The sequence below is a fragment of the Coenobita brevimanus genome, chromosome 97 (assembly GCF_032717465.1).
Source record: "Coenobita brevimanus isolate Jiangsu-jjx chromosome 97, ASM3271746v2, whole genome shotgun sequence".
Taxonomy (NCBI): Eukaryota; Metazoa; Arthropoda; class Malacostraca; order Decapoda; family Coenobitidae; genus Coenobita; species Coenobita brevimanus.
Window position 1 is genome coordinate 3,874,861 of NC_137050.1, and position 22,143 is coordinate 3,897,003.

Sequence of the window (22,143 nt, forward strand, 5' to 3'; positions counted from 1 at the left end):
TTTTTTTAATCAGATTCTGGGCATTCACTAGACAGTCCGATCTCTGACATTGAACAGTCTTCCTACGTGCAGCACATGGCTCCACACACTCCGCACGTACAAATATCCTCACATCTCACAAGAAGACAGTATGGGTTCACCTTCCAGCACGAAGGTCAAAGTCCCAAATGACTTCACCTATGAGCTTGTGCCCACATATATCCTTCCACCTCACAAGCAAACTGTATGAGTCCACTAGCCCAGCACTAAGGTCAAACTCCCAGCGCCTCACTTGGCCGTCTACCGTGACAGATTTACGGCCGGAGCAAGATAGGTGGCGTGTTGGGTGAGGCAGGTGGTGGGGCCAGGGAAACACACACTATGGAACAACTCGGTGCCTTGTAAATGTTTACCTCCATATTCGGCTCTCCCGATGCTGGACTCACTTGAGGTATTGCAGTAATCGATATCTCAATCAATATGAACACCATAATACTATCTGAATCCAAATTTGCTCTCTAACCCACTCAGCCCTTATATCACTAACACAGTTGCTATGATCGTCCCTCTAGTAACAGTCACACACAAGGAACATCCAACCTAGAGCACTACACAACCTGATCTAACAAATCACAACCCGAGTGAGATGGTAGCCAAGGAGGTGTGGGTCTGGGATGAGTTAAGGTAAATAATTTCGTCCCGTTTCTAGGCTGGTTTATTCAGCTCTCCCACACAACGCCTTAGGGAGGAAGAGTTCAGAGTCAAGACACCGTATCCCGCTCACACTGTTTATGGAAGCTGCCAACACCACCCACCGGGCTACACCAACAAGTCAGGCAGTGGTATATGATGTAGAAATACCAGCGTTGCACAGCCTGACACTAATATACGTAACATTAATTGCATAAGGAACCTCTGAGTGTCGAATATCATCACCATAAATCCACCCTAGTTCCCTATTCATATTATAATGATTCAGACTTATAAGTAAATGACGAAGAAGGTTTATCGGGTTTTGTTTCTTGCATGCCCGCTATATATTGAATCACAACAAGGCACTTTTCATTATATTTCCTCCTGACGACAATATTTTTATGGGTTAAGTGTAATCCTGTCTTGTTTCCATACACCCCTGGCAGGTAGAGTTAGCCTTTTTTGTGTGATGGAGCTATATTGTTATTAATTATTATTATTATTATTATTATTATTATTATTATTATTATCATTATTATTATTATTATGCTTTTGTCGGACGATTTTCATAGACCAAGAGAAATCCCTTGTAGTGAAGGATTTATAAATAACCTCCATCAATACATTTACGTCTTACATGTCTCCTCATATCTAAAAAAAAAAAAAAAAAAAAAAAAAAAAGAAAGGAAGAAATCAAGCTGTTGCAAACACGAAACAAAAGAAGTCATCGTACTGAAATGGTTAGGAGTTTTATCTTCCTTGGTGGAGTGGATCATCATTTTGAGCCTCTATAATTTTAATGAATCATGCCATGTTGAATATCGCAAGGTAAAATTCTCACGTTGATTACGATCACATCTGAGATGGATTTCAGGTGAATAATTATGACTGATGAGGCTGGAGTGGAAGACAAGGAGAAAGATGGGTGACCTGGGAAAGATGAGGAGAAAGATGGGTGACCTGGGAAAGATGAGGAGAAAGATGGGTGGCTGGAAATGAAAAGAAAGATGATGAGGGGAAAGATGAGTGAGGAAAAATTACAAGAGATCAGTAGAAACATGGGCAGGAAGAAATGACGAGAGGGAAGATGAGGAGAAAGATGGGTGGCAGGAAGTGAGGTGGAGGGAAGATGAGGAGGAAGATGAGAGGCCGGAAGTACGTAAAGGGAAGATGAGTAAGATGGGTGACAGCAAGTGACGTGGAGGGAAGATGAGGAGAAAGATGGGAGGGAGGAAATGACGGACGTGAAGGGATGATTGATTCGAGACAGGGAGAATGTAGGGTTACGGAGAATAGGGAGGATGATGGAGAGATGGGGGGGAGAGGTGATGGGGATGAGGGTGAGGGAGAATGTAGATGGAGAGAAGCTTGGATGTGGGTGAGGTGAGGGGGGAGGGGAAGGTGGAGCAGGGAGTTATGAAAAGGGTAGGTGGAGAGGGAGGTGGGGAGAAATTGGGCTGAGGGTGGGGAAGCACGTAGATCAGGAAGCTAAAGAGATACTAGGAGTGAGGGTGAAAGCTGATTGGGGAAAAACTTAAGGAGAGACACTAGGATGATGGAGAATGCAGATGGAGAAGGGAAATAAGGGGAGAGACTTGGCTGAGTATGAAAGAGACGATACATGGAGAGATTTGGGCGATGAAGATGGAGATAGCGATGGGAGAAAGATTAAAGAGATGAGGGTGAGGGAGGATGTGTTGAAGGAGATGAGGGAGAATCTTGGGTGAGGGTCAAAATGAAGTTATATGGGGAGTGAGTGAGGTGGGGGTGAAGGTAAGGGAGAAGGTAGGAGGAAAATGTAAGCAGGGAGAAGGACAGGGGTGAATGTGATAGAGTAGACAGATGGGGAGAGACTGGAATGAGGGTTAGAGAGACGGTTGATGGAGAAAGGAGGGAGACAGAGAGACTAAAGATTGTGGGTGAGGGTAGGTAGGACGGTGCTGAGAGACAGAATATGGTGAGAGAGATGAAGATAGGAGGGGGAAAAGAGACAAAATGAAGTTAGCAATGGAGGAGGGGAAGAATTTAGAGCAAGGGATAATGTAATTGATAAAAACTGCGGTGAGAATGAGGCAGAAGGAATGAGATGGTTGGCAGAGAAAGTGGATGGGAAGAAAACTAGGATGAGACTGAAATAGACGGACAGGGAGAGACAGAGGTGAAGGTGAGAGTGCGGGAGAAGCCATGTGGGGAGGGAAGGTCTGGAGGGACTGGGGTGAGAATAAAAGAGAAAATTGGAAGGGGTAGTTTGGGGTGCAGGTGAGAGGTAGATGAGAAAAGGAGGTGAGAAGAGACTTGGCTGAAGGTGGGGGAGAAAGCACGAAGGAGTACAAAGGAAAGCAAACAGCAACAGACCTACCTCTGATCCTGTCGAGGCTGTCTGTTTTAGGGTAGACTATGAAAACTAGTGAAAGACGGGTTAGGGAGGGAAAAGGTAGAAACAGAAGGTGTAGATTATACCTACGAACTAAATGAGAGTCCTTACAGCAGACAATAATTATTTACTAAGTCCTAATCTACTATACTTCATTCACTTTAACTTGGCCCAGATATTGATCCTTTTGCAGCTTATTTCACGAAGCTCAGTGGCAGAAAAATGACAGTACCGCGGCTCTCCATCCTTTCTGTAGCACTTTTTCGCGACTAGCGTCATATTCTTGTGTGAATCTATTGCTATAACTCAGCATTCAAGATGGAGGGACGGCAGTTTTAGGCCAATGTACAGTGAACAGAGCATAGTCGATGTAATAACCATGTGTCCATTTTGAGTAAAAGGCACATGGGGAAAAACAAACACTACTGTATGTCCAAATATCTGGCCCCCAAAAAAGAGATGATGATGATGATGATGAGTTCAAATACACATACACATATATCCCTCATATACACATACACCCCTCCCCCTCCCCCCACACCAGTAGGGGCTGTGAACATAAACAAACAGTACATCCTGGGGAGTGGGGTGGGGGTGGGGAGGGATGAACGGGGCGTCAGAGGAAAGGAATGTTGGCAGGCGGGGAGGAGAGGCGCTGGCGGGAGGTCAGGTATGGATGGAGGTATGGAAAGATGGAGAGGGAGAGAGTGGGGGAAACAAGGACGAAAGAAGTGAGGTGTTTGGAATGAAATGAGATAAAGTGACAAAACAGTGGGGGAAATGGAAGGGGAGGGGAAGGAATTCGGGATGATAAATGTGGAAAAGAGTAAGGGAGAATGATGAATTGGGATGTGAAAGCAGGCTGAAATAGTCAAGAGGGAGAAAACTGAAGGAAGAAAGACAGGAAGATGAAAGTATGGAGGGGAAGAGAGAAGTAGAGGGAGGAAGGGAAGGAGGGAGGGACATGGAGTGATGGAACAGGAAAACAAACAAGCGAAGAAGGGAAGTCACGATGAGAAGTTGAAAGTAAGATGTAAGAGAGAGGAATATCGTAAGAGAAATGCAGAACAGGAAAGTGGTGTGGGAGGCAAGGAGGTGGATAAGGCGGAAGGGAGAGAGTGGAAGATGTAAGAAAATGGCGCGGGGAAAAACGAGAAAAAATTAGTAACTAGGAAGGTGGATAAGGTGTGAGAGAGGACAGTGTGGGAGAGGTAAAAATACGAAAAGGAAAATGAAGAGAAAGGGGAGACAGGGCTGTGAAGATTGCAGGAAAAGGATGGAATGGAAAGTAGAGGAAATAGGGAGATGTGGAGTAGAGAAGATGGGAAAGTAAAGAGATAGGAAACTGAGAAAAGGGAGAAGCAGGAAGGTGGATAAAGAGACAGAGAAACTATGCTATGGAGAGGGAAGGATAGGTGACAGGGAGAGGAAGAATAAAGAAAACGGGAAGGAAAGAAGAATAAGAGACAAAAACGTTATAACCTGATAAGCATGACAATAATCAAAAGAAAACTATTAGAATCAATTACAGAAAATAATATAATCTAACACCAAGAGAGGCTGAAGATAACATAATTTGGTTCACGAAGGGCTCCTCTTGTCTGGCAAACTTACTATCATTCTTCTCCCTAGTATATGAGGCAGTAAATAATGATAAAGCTTATTGTATGATTTCCTTTAAGTTTAGCGAGGCATTTGATGGGGACCTTATGAGCGGTTAACTGGAATAGGTGGTTCTCATGACAAAGGAGTGGATGGCTTAACCTCTTCATGGTCAGGATGATTTTAGTGTTCTGTTCCTACCTCCAAACGATTTTATTCAGCTGATGGTGTGATACAGGATCCTGGGAATGGTAAAACCGATATCTTTAAGCATCTCACGGTCAGGACAAAGCTAGTAATGTATCACAGCAAACGCCAGACAATATTACTCAGCTGAAAGTGAGACACAAGAACTAGAGGGAAATGAAATAGTTAACAGAATTCTCAAATGGTCACATCAAGCAGTCATACTCAACCCAGTGCACACTCAGGAGCGAAATTTCACCCACTGTTTCACTGTATCTGCTTCACACTTAGTGGATGTCTGTCAATATCACGGGGATAGATCCGGGGGGGAGGGGGGGGAGAATGAAGAGAATCCTCCCTACAATTTGGTCAGGCGGGGATAGCCTACGTATTCATCGCCGTCTACAATTCAAGTACCTGAGAAAAACTGCAAGGTTAAATGTACAACTACGTTGCCCTCAAACTATTTACAGTCTTTGCAACGCTAATGCAGTTCTTAAAAAAAAAATAATAATAAATAAATACAGGAAATATGAAACTGAAAAAACTAACTGTTACTCAATGTATCAGAAAACGTAAGTTGATCTTCTGTAGCAACCTAAGCTTTTAAAACGAACGACACAGCAGTGGTGACAGATTTGGAAACAAGGAACGATTTGTGCTACTTTTCCTGTTCTCGTACTATCTACTTTAACATTTTACTTACTTTTAAATAGTTTATATACAAGCAGCTCCGTCAACTCACTTCTCTTTGCGGTGACCTCCTTCTTTTCACATCTCTTCAGCTAGACGAGTCATCCCCTCCAGTAATCAGCATAAATATACACCAATGTTCACTACTGTCCTTCCTGATTTACCATATCCACAAATAATCATCTATGACCGAGAAGCCTACCAAGCCTCTCTCAGTTCGTGACTATTAACCAACAGATGAAAATGAGAGGAGGGGATAAAAAAAAAATTGGCGAACGTTTTGCTCCTGGCCGTACAGTACCACCAAAAATTCCTGTTACACCGCAGAAGAGAAATTTGGGTGCTCAGGTGGCATACGGAGGGACGGAGGGCACGAGCAGATGGATGGTCTTGGAAAAGGGAAAGACAAATGATGCTTTTTGTTCCGTGTGAATGAGAAGCTGTAGGCAAACTCTCTCTCTCTCTCTCTCTCTCTCTCTCTCTCTCTCTCTCTCCTACTTTTAGAATTCTGTCGGTTGTGTAATATAAATTTTTTCAGAAAAGTGTTTTGATAGTTTTCCATTCATTATTATCGAATGTAGGTGGTTTATGTTACTATCCTTAGCATATTATTAAAAGGTAAAATGGATGAAAACAAAAGCCAAATTAAATCCCTAGCACGGCCACACCTGCAAACAGTTTACAAGCACGTCACAATCCCACATTCTCACATGTGGTGTTGGTTTAGCGATCATTCTTTACGTGGTGTTACAAGCCACGGATAACTCATCCCCAAAGAAGTTTATATTCCTCTTTATGAAGGACTTAACTACATCTTCATAAATTTAGCAAGAGCGGGTGTTTGCCAAGAAGGGAGTATTTTAGAGAAGAAGCATAACATCGATATCTTTAGCTGAAGGTAAGAATAACTCCACTAAAAAGGCCATATATATTACAGAGACTGCAAGGTAAGACGGCTCTGTATGTCATCAAGATATTAAGGAGGCAGAAAGGGGTCGGGGTGTTCACATGCTTGCTTGATAGGATAGGGAGAGGGAGAGAGAGATTTAAGAGGAGTTACGGATGGACGAGTAGGAGATCAAGAAGTGAAACACGGAAGTCTAGATAAGCTCAAAGAGATATGGGTTGAGACGAGGATATGAAAGGGTGAATTAGGATTAAGTAGATGTGGCGTGGAGTAAAAGAAAGTGTACTAGAGTTGTTAAGGTAGTGTGAAGAAAGATAATATTCAATGGGCATGGTGAATTAGGTGTCAGGATAGACGATGTGGAGTGAGAAGAGATGGATCAGGATTAAGAAAAGGTAGTGTGGAATATGGGAAGGTGTACTAGAAATGCAGGCGATGTCAAGTGAGGGAATGCAATATAAAATGAGATGATGGCGCCAGGGGTGAAGTGTGTGTACCGCTGGTGTTCCCCGTGGGCGCCGTGTGGCAGGGGTTACTAATGAAGAAATCTGACCCTGCCACACTTCCTTCTGGGGTTAAGGCAAGGCGACAGGGCTTGGCAGGGAGGTAGAGCGGAGTTACCTTGTGGCAGTGATGTATGGTAACCCCCTGTGTGTTCCTTCTTGACGCACTCTGTCACTCTACATACCCACACATTTATATCTTGCACGCACGCACGCACACAGGCAAGCACACACACACAAAAATAGAAACGCACACTGAAACATGTAACCTCTCAGATCCTCTTAGATCCAAAATCCTTAATTACCTTACTCACCTAAATTCCTTCTACTGTAAATATATTCCTCACCATCAGATACGTCTCAACATCATTATCTCAGTCAGCCCTGCCCTTCATTATCGCGTACTCTCATTATCCCAACCATTTCCCTCTACTCAATTACCGTCACCATTACTCGTATATACCATCAATCACTTTCACTGTCTTCAACATTCTCACTGTCTCATTCTCGTCACTGTCTTCTTTTTTTTCTTTTTTTTAATAGCCCAATAAACTCACATATTTAACACTCCCACTCATAGACTCCTCAACCTTGTCACAGCCATTGCCACCTCTTACTCATAACCTCAGCAACCCCCGTCACACCCTAAGCAACCACAACCCCACCACCTTCAACAACTCCTCTCCCACTTCAACAACCCCTCTCAGACCCTCGCCACCCCCTGCTCCCCTCTCCTGCCCAGCGTCTCACCTTCCTACACATATCTTCCCTCTGCCTCTCTAATATAGGTCATACATCCTTCCTTTCCCCTCTTCTCCCCTCATACCCTCATTTGTATCATCTCTCTCTTCACTTTTTCCTCCTGCTTTCTCTCCCTCGCCCCTTTCTCTCCTCTTCCCCTCGATTTCTTTTGTCTGCTCCTTCTCTCAATTACCCAACCATAGTCTTTTCCTCCCCTCAGCTCTCCTTCCCCTCCTGCCCTTTTACTTACTTTCTTCCCTCATTTCTCCTCATTCCCTTCCCACCTTTCGCTTCATTCTCTCCTCTCATTCCCTCTCCTCATTCTCCCTCTCCCTCTTTCATTCCCGTCTACATCATCCCACTTCCCTCCAAGAACTTTTCTGTTCTCTTGTCATTTTATTCACCCTTCCATTTGTCTTGTTTCCTTTCATACCCTCCCTTTCCTCCTCCCATGTCCCGCTTTTCCCCTCTCCTCTTCCCTACTTCCCCCTTGCATCTCCCTTCCCCCATCTCTTTCCCCACCCTTTCACCTCTTCCCCCTTTCACTCCCTCCGTTCTCTCTCCTCTCTCCCCTCCTCTCCTCACCCCTTACTCAACACCTGCAATTTTCCTCGCCTCCCCTCTTCACACCTCACTTCTCTATATACCTCCTTCCCTATCACCTTACTGCACGACATATCCCCTCTCTCTCTCTCTCTCTCTCTCTCTCTCTCTCTCTCTCTCTCTCCGGCCCTTCAAACCCTCCTCCCCTTTCATCTCTCCCTTCATCTAGGTGTCTGGTGCCGGGAGGGTGATGGAGAGTGAGAGAAAAAAGAAATAGAGAGAAGACAGAAGGGCGAGAAAGGGGAAGAAAGAGGAGGGGAGGAAAGAGGGAGAGAGGGGGGAGAAAAGGGGGAGAGAGAGAAAGGGAAGGAGGAAAGGGGGAGAGAGAGAGAGGGTGAGGGAGAAAGGGGGAGAAACTGGGAGAGGAGGAGGAGGGAACATGTCACTTATCTCAACAAAAAATGAAAAATAAAGCTAAATTACACCATACACCTATATCCTAACACTGTATTTCCCCTTTAACTCCCTGGCTCTTCTCACTGTCCATCCTCTTGTTTCTCTCCCTCATAAACCCGTGGTAGGAAAAGGGGGAGGGGGTGGACAGCAAGAGGGACAGGCGGGAACGAAGGTGTGACTGAGAGAGAGAGGGAAATACAACTCGAGAAATTTGAAGGGCAAAAGAAAGAGAGTTCAAGGGTGGAAGGTACATGCAGGAAAGGGAGGGAAGGATAGAAGTGGGAAAGAAAAGAAGGAATGGAGGGTGGAAGGGATGGAAGGAGTGGAGGATAAAGAAAAGATGAAGGGTGACGAACAGAGGTGAGGGTGGAGGAAAGGAGATGAGGAGGGAGGGAGGAAGGGAGGAAATTAATAAACGGTTGTAGGAATAGAGGAAGAAAACAAAAATAAGGGGAGCGATGAGATGAGGGGAGGAAGGAAGGAGAGTTACAGAGGGTAGGAATGAGGCCACTGGGAAAGCAGGGGCGGATTGAGTGAGGGAGGGGCGAGAGGTAGGGAGGAAAGAAAAGAGGAAGAGATGAAGCGAAAAGAGGAGAGGAGAGAACAGAAAAGAGGCGAGGAGAGGATGAGAGGAGAGGAGAGGGAGAGGAGAGGATTGCAGACGAGAAGAGACGAGACGAAACGAAACGAAAGGAGAGGAGAGGAGAGAGAACAAAAGAAACGAAGACAATGAAGTAGAGATACTATGGAAGAAAGTGACAATGAATGTTTGATGGTTGATTAAATGTGTAAAGAAATTGAGGAAATGAGAGAGAATATGATGCCACTGAATGAGAAGGACGAAGAGAAGTAAGCAGTAAATGCAGAACGAAAAATGAAGAGGAATATGACAATGAGGAGAAGAGGGGCAAGGTTAGAAAGTAAAGTGATGGGACCAAAAAACAAGATATAGTGTCAATGGAGAGAGAAATGAGGAAAATGTGAGAGAGGGGAGGGGGGAAAAAGGGAGAGAGAGGGGGGGAGAAAGGGAGAGAGAGAGAGGGGGGGAGAATGGGTGGGTGAGGGGCACGTGAATGGTGAGGAGTGGGGGGGGGAGAAGTAAGGTAAGGAATGGGAGGCAGGTTGAAAGGGTGGGGTGATGGGTGGGATGCAGAGGGTGGAGTTCAATTTGGGAGGAAGAGGGGGTGGAGAATGAGTGAGAGGGAGGCAGGAGGAGGGGGTGGAGAATAAGAGTGAGATGGAGGGAGGAAGAGGAGGGAAAGGGATTAAGGGAAGGGGGAAGGAGGAGGGAGAATGGGAGGGGGTGTAGGGTGAGGAGGTTTCAGGGCCAAAGAGGGTGTGTGTATAGAAGGATGACTGGTAGGGTGAAGGGTGGATGGGGGTGAGGGGGCAAAATTAGGGGGCGAGGGGGGTGGGGCGAGGGTATAAATGGAGGGGCAGAGAGGGCGGCCCTGCTTCTTCAGCCATTTGAGTGAGCCAGTGAGAGTGAGACAGGAACCATGGTGAGTAGACCACACGCACACACAGAAATACAAAATTCTCAGAAGTTTATAGACGTAAACCAAGAACGTAAGCTCTGGAAATTGTTAAAGGACACAAAAAAAATCAAGAAGTTTATAGAAATTGTCAGCCAAGAACTTAAGTCCCCAACAAACTCTTACAAAAACCAAAATTGTTAAAAATCAGGTTACTTGACTAAGATACTGGAAAACACAATCGGCCGCAAATCAGACATCTGCATGATACTACTTACTGTTACTAAAATCTCTCCAGAACTCTGTCCATCAAATTACAGTACTGTGGATTACTGCGTACTCAGAAAATTACCTAAAATCCAGTTATCAAAAATCCCCAAATTGTTACCCATTACCGGGCCATTCGACGTCAATTCATAACACTGACACGCGATCTAATTTCACCGTAGTGCCAGAGTTTGCAACAATGCCATTTGAGAGGCCTTAGAAAGTGCAGTTGGTCAGCTAAGGCAATAGTGCACTCTGCACTGCAACGAAAAAATAAAGACCAATGGACATATTAGAAGACAAAAACAATCGTTGCACTAATCGGTGACATATTTTAATGTCAGATTTTCAATATTTCTCTTGAGTTTCCAGCCTAGCAGCGTCACAAATGAATAGCAAGATATAGTCTACGGTTACCTTACCTTTCGGATGAGCAGAATCAGTGTCTCTCCAGTCCACAGTTCCTCATCACGCAGCAGTGTTGGCAGAGACGTCAGTAACTGCAAGGGACAAAAAATACGCTGAAATTACTAAGTGGTAAATGAGTGTTCCAACGAAGAGAGTGCTGTCCTCAGGCGTCCAGATAGTCTTGTATTCCGTGAAATTTTCAAAAAGAAGACAAAGAAGAAAAGTTGATGTGCTTGTGTGTGTTTGTGCCTGATATAGCAACAGTGTCTTACAAGTGAAGATACTTACCCAGCAGTTTGAATCTCTAAATATGAGGCAGGTGCTAGCGAAGAGGTATCCACACTCTCGCCCATTTGGTAACTGTGTGAGGAGGAGGAGGCTGAAGGAGTAGGATGGTTAGGGAAGGTGCTGGCTCGTACCTCCCCTTCTCCCGTCCACATCCCTCTCACACACAGTTACCACAAAGGTGAGTATATGGTTACTTCTTCGCTATCACCTGCCTTGTTTTCAGTGGTAATGTGTTGGGCGAATGTTTAAAGCGGAACTTACCTCAAGTATATCACTGGAATACAACACAAAGCTATTTTATTGGCTTCCATACTAGAACAACTAAGAAAAGGACCCACTCCAGTTTCTTAAGGCCTCATCACTGGGAGACACAGCAGTAACCAAGTCTAAGCAGGATGTGTGAAAAATGCCTGGTAACCTCACCCGGCTTCGCAAATACAGGCACCATCTACGAACGCATGATCTTATTCCTAAACTGTGCATACTCTCTTTGATCAGCAATAAACATATTCTGCTGTACGTGGCTTAAACGACGTGCCACTGACATTTTACATTTGGGGGCATGGTGGGCATTGCCGTGAATCTAAAACTGACATGCCGTCATTCGACAACGCTGAAGTTACCCTTGGGTTACATGACTAACAGAGGTGCTGTAGGATTCTCTACCTCTATAGACGACGCAACACTTTAAATTATTTCCAATAAATAAGGCTAGTGCTCCTAACTTAGCACCCACCGACCAGCCTTAACACTAATGGGATCGTAATTCACTGATGGCTGATGACTGAATGGAGATTTATAAAGTTGCAGAGGGCAGCTATGGAGGGGATGAGAGACGGACTGCTTGAAGAGCCCCTGCCTGCAGCGGAATTCATACCTGCGTTTGGTTCAATCCTAACGACCAGAAAGCGACACAAACTTCACCACAGTCATTGCCGAGTACACTTACCAGTCAAAATAAGTTTTTGCTTACAGCACCATTTTCTCTGGTATCCATCCAAAGAAAACTGAGCCCCTATACGGAACACTGAACGTCCCAGCATTTGGGCTAATAAAGATTAATAATAGCAATACTAATAAAGTCGCCACAATTAGCTAACCTGAAGACGACAATAATTTTCTTGTTACCGTCAGACGATTTCACTAAGCTCAGTGTTGTCTTTTCGCTTGTCCATGGCAACAGTTTCCACCAAGCTCTTACAATTTTTTTTTTTTTTTTCAACCAAAAATTTTACCTAGCTTAATGGCAGCTTGTTGTTGTCTAGTTAATATTCTTGCACTTCAGAACTGGACGTCTCCACTCGGGAGGGGTTGCCTATATTGCAATGTACGCCACCACACTCTCCTAGAAGGGGTTGGAAAGAGAGTTGGAATTCCCGGTGCAGAGTCCAACACTCGACTAATGATTATGATGTCTGCCAACTAGGCCATCATGTCTTAATGTCAGTTATGAAATTTAATTGCTTGCAGCACTTACATCATTCAGGGTGTATGTATGTGAGTGTACGTTTGTCGGTGTCTCCGTGTGTGGAAAAGGGATGCGGAAGCGGGTGGGGGGAGGACGGCTTACTTTTCTGGTCACATAAAAGCGGAAAGGCATGTACACCATATGCAGAAGACAAATAAATTCTATATGAACAAGGGACTCAGTGTGGAGCCAAATCCAATAAGACACGGCCAACAACGGGGCCCATCTAGTGAAAGTAGGGCAGGTCGACCCCCAGGCACCCACAAATAACAACCACGAAAATATGGCGGCAAAAACACAGCTGCTGAAGGTTAAAATGACAGAGAGGAGGTGAGGGGAGGTGTGGGGAGGTGAGGGGAGGTGAGGGGAGGTGAGGGGAGACGGGAGAGTGGCAAGCAGCTGTACTCCGCACCGCACCAGCCAAGTCTTCCTTTTGGGGTCATTTTTTGCAACGTCGTGGCCAAATGCAGGGTGTTGCGTTGGCACACGATCGGTTTCCGGAGCGGCGGTAACCTGATAAGAGTCGTATTGTTGGCGGTACAGGAGGCTTCGTGGCACCTCTTCCATGGCGATTTATTTAGCTTACACATTCACATTCTTCAGTAGGCTGTTTATCATCATCATCATCATTGCCAGACGCCATGTAGCCCAAACGGGGTGGCCAAGGGCTTAGAGTTAATTGTTTTACAGGGAGGGGCACTAATCCTCCACCAACCCCACTTGACACGTAGGCTATTTATATCGTTCTATATTAGCGACATCGTTTGCATCAACATATGGGGGAAGCCTGGGACGTAATGAGCAGAATAAATCGCTAAGGTTGCTATACTCTTTTTAGTTTAAGTTGGCCTAAAACTGCCATCTCTCCATCATGAATGTGGAGTTCCAACAATACATGAACACTAGAATATGATGCTCGTCAGGAAGAAGTGCTACGGACAGGATGTAGAACAACAGTATTGCACTTTTCTGCCAATGAGCTACGTGAAGTAAGCTAAAAACGGACGAAAATCGAGGCCAAGTTAAAAAAAAAAAAAAAACTATAACCAAATCAACCCTCCAATCTGATTACAATAAGCCATCGACTGAGCTGAGAGGGATTAGGGATTTCCAACAAATTAGCTAAAATAAAAAATACTAGACTTATTCCCACCAGAAGAGGCTTAATGGTGACTATGAATTCCTTTGACTCCTCTGACTCACTCTCAGCTGAATAAGTACGTCTGGCGTTAATGGGATAAAATACTGAAAATACGATCGCGAGAGGATTAAAGAGGGTGAAGTGGATGACGAGTGCAGAGGATGCTTGGGAGACGCTGGGTGAGGATGAAGTAGGTGGAAGTGGCTGATGTGGATGAGATGGAAGGTAAATGTATGAATGGGTGAGTGGATACATGGGTGGTGGTGGGTGGATACTGGCTTCGATGGATTGGAAGGTGGATGTACTGTATATGAATGGGTGAGAGTTAATGTGAATATGCTGGTCGTGGCTGGCGGTTTCGATGCGTTGGAGGTGGATGTTATGTGTGTGTGGGTGAGAAAGTGTATGTGGGTGTGTGGAGACTGGTCTGGAGGAGCTGGAAAGTGGGTGTTTATCTGTGCGTGTGCGTGTATATGTGGGAAGCGATGGGTGGCTTGAATGATTTGAGGATTGGTATTAACGGGCGAAAATGAAGAAAAAAGAAAAAAAACGTATGAACGTAAATGGGCAAGTGAGTATGAATGTCAATGATGATGACTGGGTTTTAAATATGAAAGGGGCTAAAGGAAAACTAACCTCCAGATGAAGGGGTGAAGGTGGTTGTGCATGGGGTATTAAATTACGAGGATGGTTGTAGATTACGCCGTGGCTAGGTGGGTGGTAGTAACAGCGATGGATATAAGAAAGGGTGAGAGGATGATGGAAGACTCGAGTTGTGCTGAAGCGGATGTGGAAAGGAGGGATACGTGGCGATGTGTGGTAAGGAGGAATATGTGAGGATGGGGAGACAGGGGAATGCTAGGCTACTGAGAGGAGGGGTAAGAAAGCATGCGGAAGAGGGTAAAATGCGAGGATGCAGATAAGTAGGGATACGAGTATGTGATGATGGATGTGGATAAGGTGGAGCTACAAGACGGGTGTGGATAGGGTGATGTGTGAGGAGTACAGCCTTGGAATCATGTATGGTGTAGGGAGCCATGGGTGGTTTAGTGGAGGTAAGTTAGCCCCGTGCCTGGGTTTGAACCAAAGCTGTGGAGGACAATAATAGCAGGTGCTGGTGGTATGGCCTTTAATAAGCGTAAATTTTCGCACTCCGCCGGCTCACTGCGATGTCATAAACAGATCCTGGCACACACACAATTATTTCTAATTATACAACACTTCCACTTTCATCAGCACTGCTCGTACTCCAGACGCCCCTACTCGATTCACATTTGGGTCTCTTCTCTCTCTCTCTCTCTCTCTCTCTCTCTCTCTCTCTCTCTCTCTCTCTCTCTCTCAGTAGAAGGTCCAGTCCTGTAGTGAACACTGTACGAACTGATACAAGTACAGAGTAATACTGAAGGCTGGATGTTGACGGGAAGGAGACGAAGAGATAACAGATTATCCAAAAGACATGGCAGTAGATGATTGTAGACTGCCAGGGAATTAGACGCTAGTAGAGACAATATAAACGAAGGATTTAGTCGTGTATATGAGAGAGAAAGCGGCAGGTGAAGGACTCCAAACTAATGAAGCTAGACTGCAGTATTCCCAGCCCTCTTTTGCAAATTATATGTTAGTTTAGCAATATGTCATTAAGGTCTAACACAATTTAATGGGAACGAAAGAGTTAATGGTTGCTCCTGTAAATGCTATACTTAAAAGGCAACGGAGGGACAAGACAAAATGTGAAATTGTTGTTGCTGTTGTAATCTCTGTGTGTGGCCGAGCAGACCCATCAACTGCAGACAAGCAAACGCCCCTGCAAGGCCATCCCATGCAGGAGTTTGGATGTGGATGGTAATGATAAAAATGGGTGAGACGGAAAACATGCACAAGGAAGTTAACGATGAGGTGCAGAGGGTCAGTACTGAGAAATGGTGTGCATGGATGTGTGGAGGCAAAAGACTGGATGGGCGAGGATGTGGGTGTGGGTGGGTGATATGGGTGATGGTGTGGATGAGGGTATGGGTGGGTGATATGGGTGAAGATGTGGATGTGGGTAGGGGTGTCGGTATCGGTGGGTGGAATGAGAATTGGTACAGATGTGTGTGTGATTGTGGAATTAACTGAGTAAATTTTAGGTGTGGGTGAGGATGGTGAGGGAGTGTGGGTGTAGGTATGGTGGATGACAGTATGGGTTTGGCTGGTAGCAAGGTGTGTGTGTGGAAGAGTACAGGTGTAAGTGTGGGTGTTGCTAGGTGGAGGGGTATGGGTGAATGGCAGAATGTGTGTGTGTGTGGGGGGGGGAAAGCAAGTGTGGGTGTGGGTGGATGGTAGTCCGTGGGCGTGGGTAGGTTGCAGAGTGGGGGTACTGTGGATTTGAGTGTGGGTGGGTGGATGATTGAGTGTGGGTGCAAGTGTCGTCTGAATGGGAGGGAAAGTGTACATGTGGGTGTGGGTGGCAGAATGCGGGTGTAGGTGCCAGTGTGTGAGTGTGGGTATGGGTGTAGGTGGGGGAGAGGGAGGAGCTTGCGATCGTCATAACTCGAGGCTAAAATTAGTTGAGGAGGAAGGGAGGGGAAAGGGAGGAGGGAGGTATGAAAGGAGGAACGGGTAAAGAGGAGATGGGAGGATGAGGAAAGGAAGGAGGGAGGAACATAAGAGGAACAGATAAATGGAAAAAAAAGAAAAGGCGAGGAAAAGGAAGGGAAAGGTAGGGCAAAGAAGCGGAAAAAGAAGAACAGGAATGAAAAAGACATAATATTTAGATTAGTAGAAAGGGTGTGTGTTTACGTAAAGAAAACAGGGCAAAGGAAAATGGGAATCTAGTAAAAACAAGATATGATTTTACGAATTTGAAAACGAGATAAGACAAAGATTAACACTGGAGAACGATGATGTTATTTTTTCTTGTATTCTGGTTCTTGGACGAGTATTTTATCTCATACAGGAAAAAACTCACACATGGGAATTACTGGAGAATTAATTATCTGAAGACAATAGGAATTAAGTATACAAAATGTCCTCTACTCAGGGGGTTTACTTTCAACGCAAAGCTTCATACAACTAATTCAGACCTCTTCTCCCCACAGCCGGAAGAAAAGAAGGTCAGAAAGAAGAAGAAGGAAGAAAAGGCCAAGGAAGAACCCGAGCCTGAACCCGAACCCCCTGCGCCCGCCCCCACGCCCGTCTCCACCCCCGCCTCCTCCAAGCCTTCTTCGCGCAAGTCCTCCGGCCGACGCGCCAAGAAGACCGGGTCCAATGTGTTCGATATGTTCACGCAGGTCCAGGTGGCCGAGTTCAAGGAGGGATTCCAGATGATGGACAAGGACAAGGACGGCGTCATCGGCAAGAATGACCTCAGAGCGGTTAGTGTCATTTATGATTAGTTGTGGACATAAATACTGATCCATCCCATTAATATAAATTACAAAGACGGTGAGAAATAAGTTTCGAAACCCAGTGATGTGATCTACGAAGTTCAGCATAATTTCCAAAATATTTTGTAATAGTTCGGTTTGGGACTGAGGTGGTTTGGGTATATGTGGAAAGGATGATGACAATTGGTTGAGGGCGGAGGGTAAGCGGTGTGAACATTGAGGGTAGAGCTGCAAGAGGTTGACCGAAAAAGACCTAGGACTAAGTCACAGAAGAACTGAACAGAGGCTGCTAGAGATCATGCTGCGTGAAGCTGGAAATTGGTGACCAAGGCCGATGCACCCAAACATGCTGGAGCCTTTATAAACAAAATGAACACGAAACGAGTCTCATTATTAGTTGAATCAAAAGTGGCACGATATTCTTGTCCGCAGCTGTACTCTCGTGAACTATTGTTTCTGTACACTCCCCACTCTTTATACCTGGTAGCTAATTTTGTTATAGCCATAAAACTTAGGCTAAAATATGAGATTATCAATTAACTTAATTCACACAAAGGATATAAGTCTTTGCCTTCTCTTATATTTATTGTGAATCTGCATTAGGTGTTGTATCCAGTAGCTTCATGCAAACTATCGACCTAGTAACGCACTTCATGACGAATTAGACTGAAACGTCTCTGTAGAAGGGGATTTCACGTTTTGGCTTGCTTGGCCTTTTTTTCTCCCGAATACTTTTGTTTACATTCTCCTATAAAGTTACAGTTACGGATTCTGTATAAGCTTCAAATAAATATGGCTTTATGACTAGGTCCGCTGAATTTACGGTTACACTCTAATTTACAACCGTGATTCATTACATGACTCTCCTCCGATGTTGAGCCTCATCTGCATCCGCCAGGTGTGTGACGAGGTTGGCAAGATCGTGTCAGACAGGGAGCTGGAAGACATGCTGGGCGACGCACCGCACCCCATCAACTTCACCATGCTGCTGCAGATGTTCGCCGAGCGCAATACAGGCACCTCTGACGACGACGATGTGGTGGCCGCCGCTTTCGAGGCCTTCAGCACCAACGGATGGATCGACGGGGAGGCGTAAGTGGAGGGGGAGGGTGGGGGACGGAGGGAGAGGGTGCGGAAAGGAGAGGGTGGGTGTGGGGAGGAGAGGGAGAGGGGTAAATGGGTAATAAATGTTTTGGATTGTAGAGGTCTGCAAAAGAGGTAAAGTTTGTTTTGGAGGTTGAGAGAGAGGCACAGGTCCGGACATACAAGATAGTTGAAAGTCGTGAATGGCTGGAAATGGTTTGGAATGAGACAGGCATAACAGAGAAAACTTGTAGAAATGGAATGGTGTGATGAGGATGACAGGAGAGAAAGGGGTGTCATAGAAAAAAGGAATTAAGTGCGAACATATGGAAAGATGCGAGTGGAAAAGGTATGAAAAGGGAGAGGATTTGAGCACCGACGGGGAACTGAAAATGAGGTGATGGTGAGGGTGGGAGAGGAAGGTGAAACAGAGGAAAAGGAAAAGGCGTGGTGAGAGATGAAAAGATACAGATGTGGAAAAAGTGGGTGGACAAGGGAGAGGGATGTAGGGAGGACAGGAAAGGAAGGCGCATGGCAGAAAGCAAAGAGGCATTTGGTGCGGTTATGAAGCGACAAGAGAGAATAAGAAAGTTGCAGAAAAGGAACGAGGGGCAATATACATGAAAGAAGATATTCTGCAGTTATAACAATGGAAAAAAGAACGAGTAGAAAAGCTATGAAAAGGGAGGGAGAGGTGATAGAGAGGAAAGGAGAGAGAAACCAGGAGTACAAATGGAATGATTTTAAAAAGTGTAAAGATATAAAAACGGAGAGGATGGACTGACGGGGTAGGGTGGGGCTGAGATACGGAATGACGTAAACCCCTTCAGTCGGGTGACCTGGGTATTTTATTCAGCTCAGGACAGGCCTCTGGTGTTGAAGAGATTTTTAATGTCATATATTATAATCCTTCCATTTTGAAGTCTCCCCCAAACGAAGAGAATAAGTCGACAGAGAGGAAAAGGTATGAATGGACAAAGACACAAAAGAGAGGAAAGGACAGGTGTACAATTATTTTCGGTAGGTGGTAATTTGAAGTAAGAGAAAGGTGGCACTGTCATTTTACCGAGACTCTGCTAAGCATCAGGCCATCACAAATTCCTGTCTCCTAAGGGCCGTATTTCTAGCTGGCTTCGGAGAATTCGTAACGAAAACAGTTTTGTACATTATTACTATAATAACCACGTCGTTTTTTAATGATGCATACTATATCGATGTTAAGCAGATGCGCAAAACATTCACGAGATAGTAAGGTGTAATATGGAAAAATGAGATATCACGAAGCTTCCTATGCCACCTATAATACGGTCTAAAACTCTTCTTCTGCGCGGGACTTTGGTGGCCCTCGGATGGAAACCTGCATTCACTTATAGACAACTGACGTCATATGGTGTATAGCGGCTGTCCAAATCCTGGCACAACAATCCAGCCATAGGTCAAAGTGTCCCCCATACAATTTCCTCTTATCCTCTCTTCTTACTGTATTGTCTTTTCTCCCTACTCCCCCTATTGTACTTCCTCTCTTCACTCAACTGTCCTGACTTAAGTTGACCTGACCTTTCCCCAGCAAAGTTCCGGAGAGACCCCATCACTACCCTTACCCTTACCACTACCTCATCGTTGTCACCCATCACCCCCTCCCCGTTACATATTGTTTTCTCCACCTTCTTTCTCCACCCAGCTACCCTGACCTGATCTGACCTGACCTCATGACGTCCCATCTCTTCTTCATCTTCTTATTTTCAGTCATCTTCTCAATGCTTTATCCTGTCTTCTAACCTGACTCCTCTCGTATCTTCTGATCTGACGACCTAACCTTCACTGTCTTCTGACCTGTCCCAACCTGACCACTTATATCTTCTGGCCTAACTTCCTCTCATAACTTCTGACCTGGCCTGACCTTTTTCCCTGCAGCTTCCGCAACGCCCTGATGACCTGGGGTGACAAGTACTCAGCACAGGAGGTGGATGACGCCTTTGACCAGTTCGAGATGGACGACAGGGGCTTCATCGACACTGCCGCCGCCATCCAGCTGCTGACGGGCAAGGGCGCTGCGGAGGAGGCTGCGGCTTAGGCGGGGCACAGGGACGGCAGTCAGAATGGGCGGGATTTGGATCTTCGACGGGATGGGCGGGGGTAAAATTTAGTGTGGTCTCGGGAGGGTGAATGGTCGAAACCGTGGGTGTGGATGTTGTAAATCTTGAGGTGGGCAGGGTCGAAATCTGAGAGTGGGTGTAGATTAAATTTGGGGTGGGTGTGATGGGTGGGGCATCCATCGGCAGTAGGTAGGACTGAACCGAAAATGGGTGGGGTTGAAAAATGCTGTGTGTACTAAAAATCTACACAACATTATGTAAGCCACTATAATAATGTGGGGGAATCAATAGTGCATATAAGTATGTGGCAAATAATACCTATTTTTCCCCGTCAAACTTCACCATTTCAGTGTAAATTGTCCCCACCATCTTTATATGTCTCCTTTTTTTCTCTGTTTTTGGCATTCCCGTTCTTCCTTCCTTCTTAACTCTTCCTCTTCTTAGCATGGACACAGTTGGTTCTTGCGCGCGCGTTTGTACCCTGTGAACGTGAAAATACGGTACAGCCCTTACGAGGCAGCTCAGTGGGGATTAGACGCAAACACTACATCCCTCTAGTAAGATTTGGTTCACACTTAAACAAACCCGTAAGAGGCAAACAAGTGGATGGAGAACACAAGCTTCCGGATACACAGACAAACTTGTGATCTATTCCCCGATGTAGCTAAGATACTTGTTTATGTATAAAGTTTGAGACATGGAGAAAGTAGAATCTTCCATTATCTCTCGGTCATCCCGTGCAAAACAAGACAGTTGCAGAGAGGAACTTTTGTGTACTTAGATTCTATATTTACCATTTAGCACAATTCCCCAAACTCTGGGGAACGATGTAGCTGAAGGCTAAGCAGGAATAGGCAGAATATGGCGAGTAAACAGAAAGACCCAATGGAATAGCTGACCGTAAAATTTGTTAGTGTCTCCACGCCCAGGCTGTACTCACATAAAACGCGACGGCATGGTGTTCTTGTGCTCACTTCAGGGCTCCGAAATGACGCCTGAAGGGGTGATTATCCTCCTTCAGGGGTCCCACGGCAACATCACCCGACTCTCCACCCACTTGGGAGCATCTGTCGTGGAAATAAACATTAAAAATACTTCACTAATCGGCCTTTTAATACTTCCCTGTCTGCATGAAACATCAGCTGTATGTAACAACTCATTTAAGTAAACCTTTCACACAAACGTAAGATAACACTGCATCAACAGGTCTTTTAGGCACCGGAGAGGGACACATTCCTGTGGTGGCACCGATAAAACCAGGCGGTTCCACTGCCCGGTTATACAAACGTCCCTCAGCTTCCTGCACATCCCCCAAAAGAAGGATGATGAACTGCAGAATGGAAACAGCCTGCAGGCCACCAGGTCTATGTTCGGATGAGCCTGGGCCACAACAACAACAAATGTGGTTGGTACACTTAGGTATTTTATTCAGGCAAACACCAGAAGATATTTTAGTCAATTGAGAGAATTTCCACATTCATAAAGCATCAAAATGTAGCCCGAATGACCCTTTTTCCCATTATCAGTAAAATTAATCGCGCTAACACCAGACCATTTTGTTCAGATGAATGAAATCCTGGCACTCAGGGTTAGACTAAATACTTTCTTAAGCGAATAGTGGACTACTCTGCACAAAAATCAACATCTTTCAGAACATCCCTTTTGTATAATAGTTTAGTCTGCGTTTAATATGAATAGTAGTTTACTCTGCAATCACTAATTCATAACGATGCCGTCTTACATTTATTCTTGAGAACTCCTTACGATTTTATTCAGCTCAACAGAGACTTCGAGGGATATCAAAAGTTGGAAAATATCGTCAGGGGTGAAGCAAGGGAAAAAAAAAAAAAAAAAAACGTAACTGACATTCTCGGG

The 22,143-nt window shown here is 45.2% G+C and overlaps 2 protein-coding genes across 2 annotated transcripts in view; one reads left to right on the plus strand and one right to left on the minus strand.

Annotated features, from left to right (window-relative positions):
• Positions 1-10,889, minus strand: part of LOC145413747 (uncharacterized) — a 48,766-nt gene extending 37,877 nt beyond the window's left edge. Inside the window, exon 1 of the mRNA XM_080283407.1 lies at positions 10,842-10,889. The gene's annotated coding sequence lies outside the window, so the exon portion shown is untranslated. The remainder of the gene's footprint in view (positions 1-10,841) is intronic.
• On the plus strand, positions 10,096-21,371 carry LOC145413748 (myosin regulatory light chain 2-like). The gene is made up of 4 exons (XM_080283408.1): positions 10,096-10,179; positions 16,802-17,077; positions 17,988-18,181; positions 20,087-21,371. Exons 1-4 carry the CDS (start codon positions 10,177-10,179, stop codon positions 20,244-20,246), a joined length of 633 nt encoding a protein of 210 aa, XP_080139534.1. The 5' UTR covers positions 10,096-10,176; the 3' UTR covers positions 20,247-21,371.
• Positions 21,372-22,143: the final 772 nt, after the last annotated feature.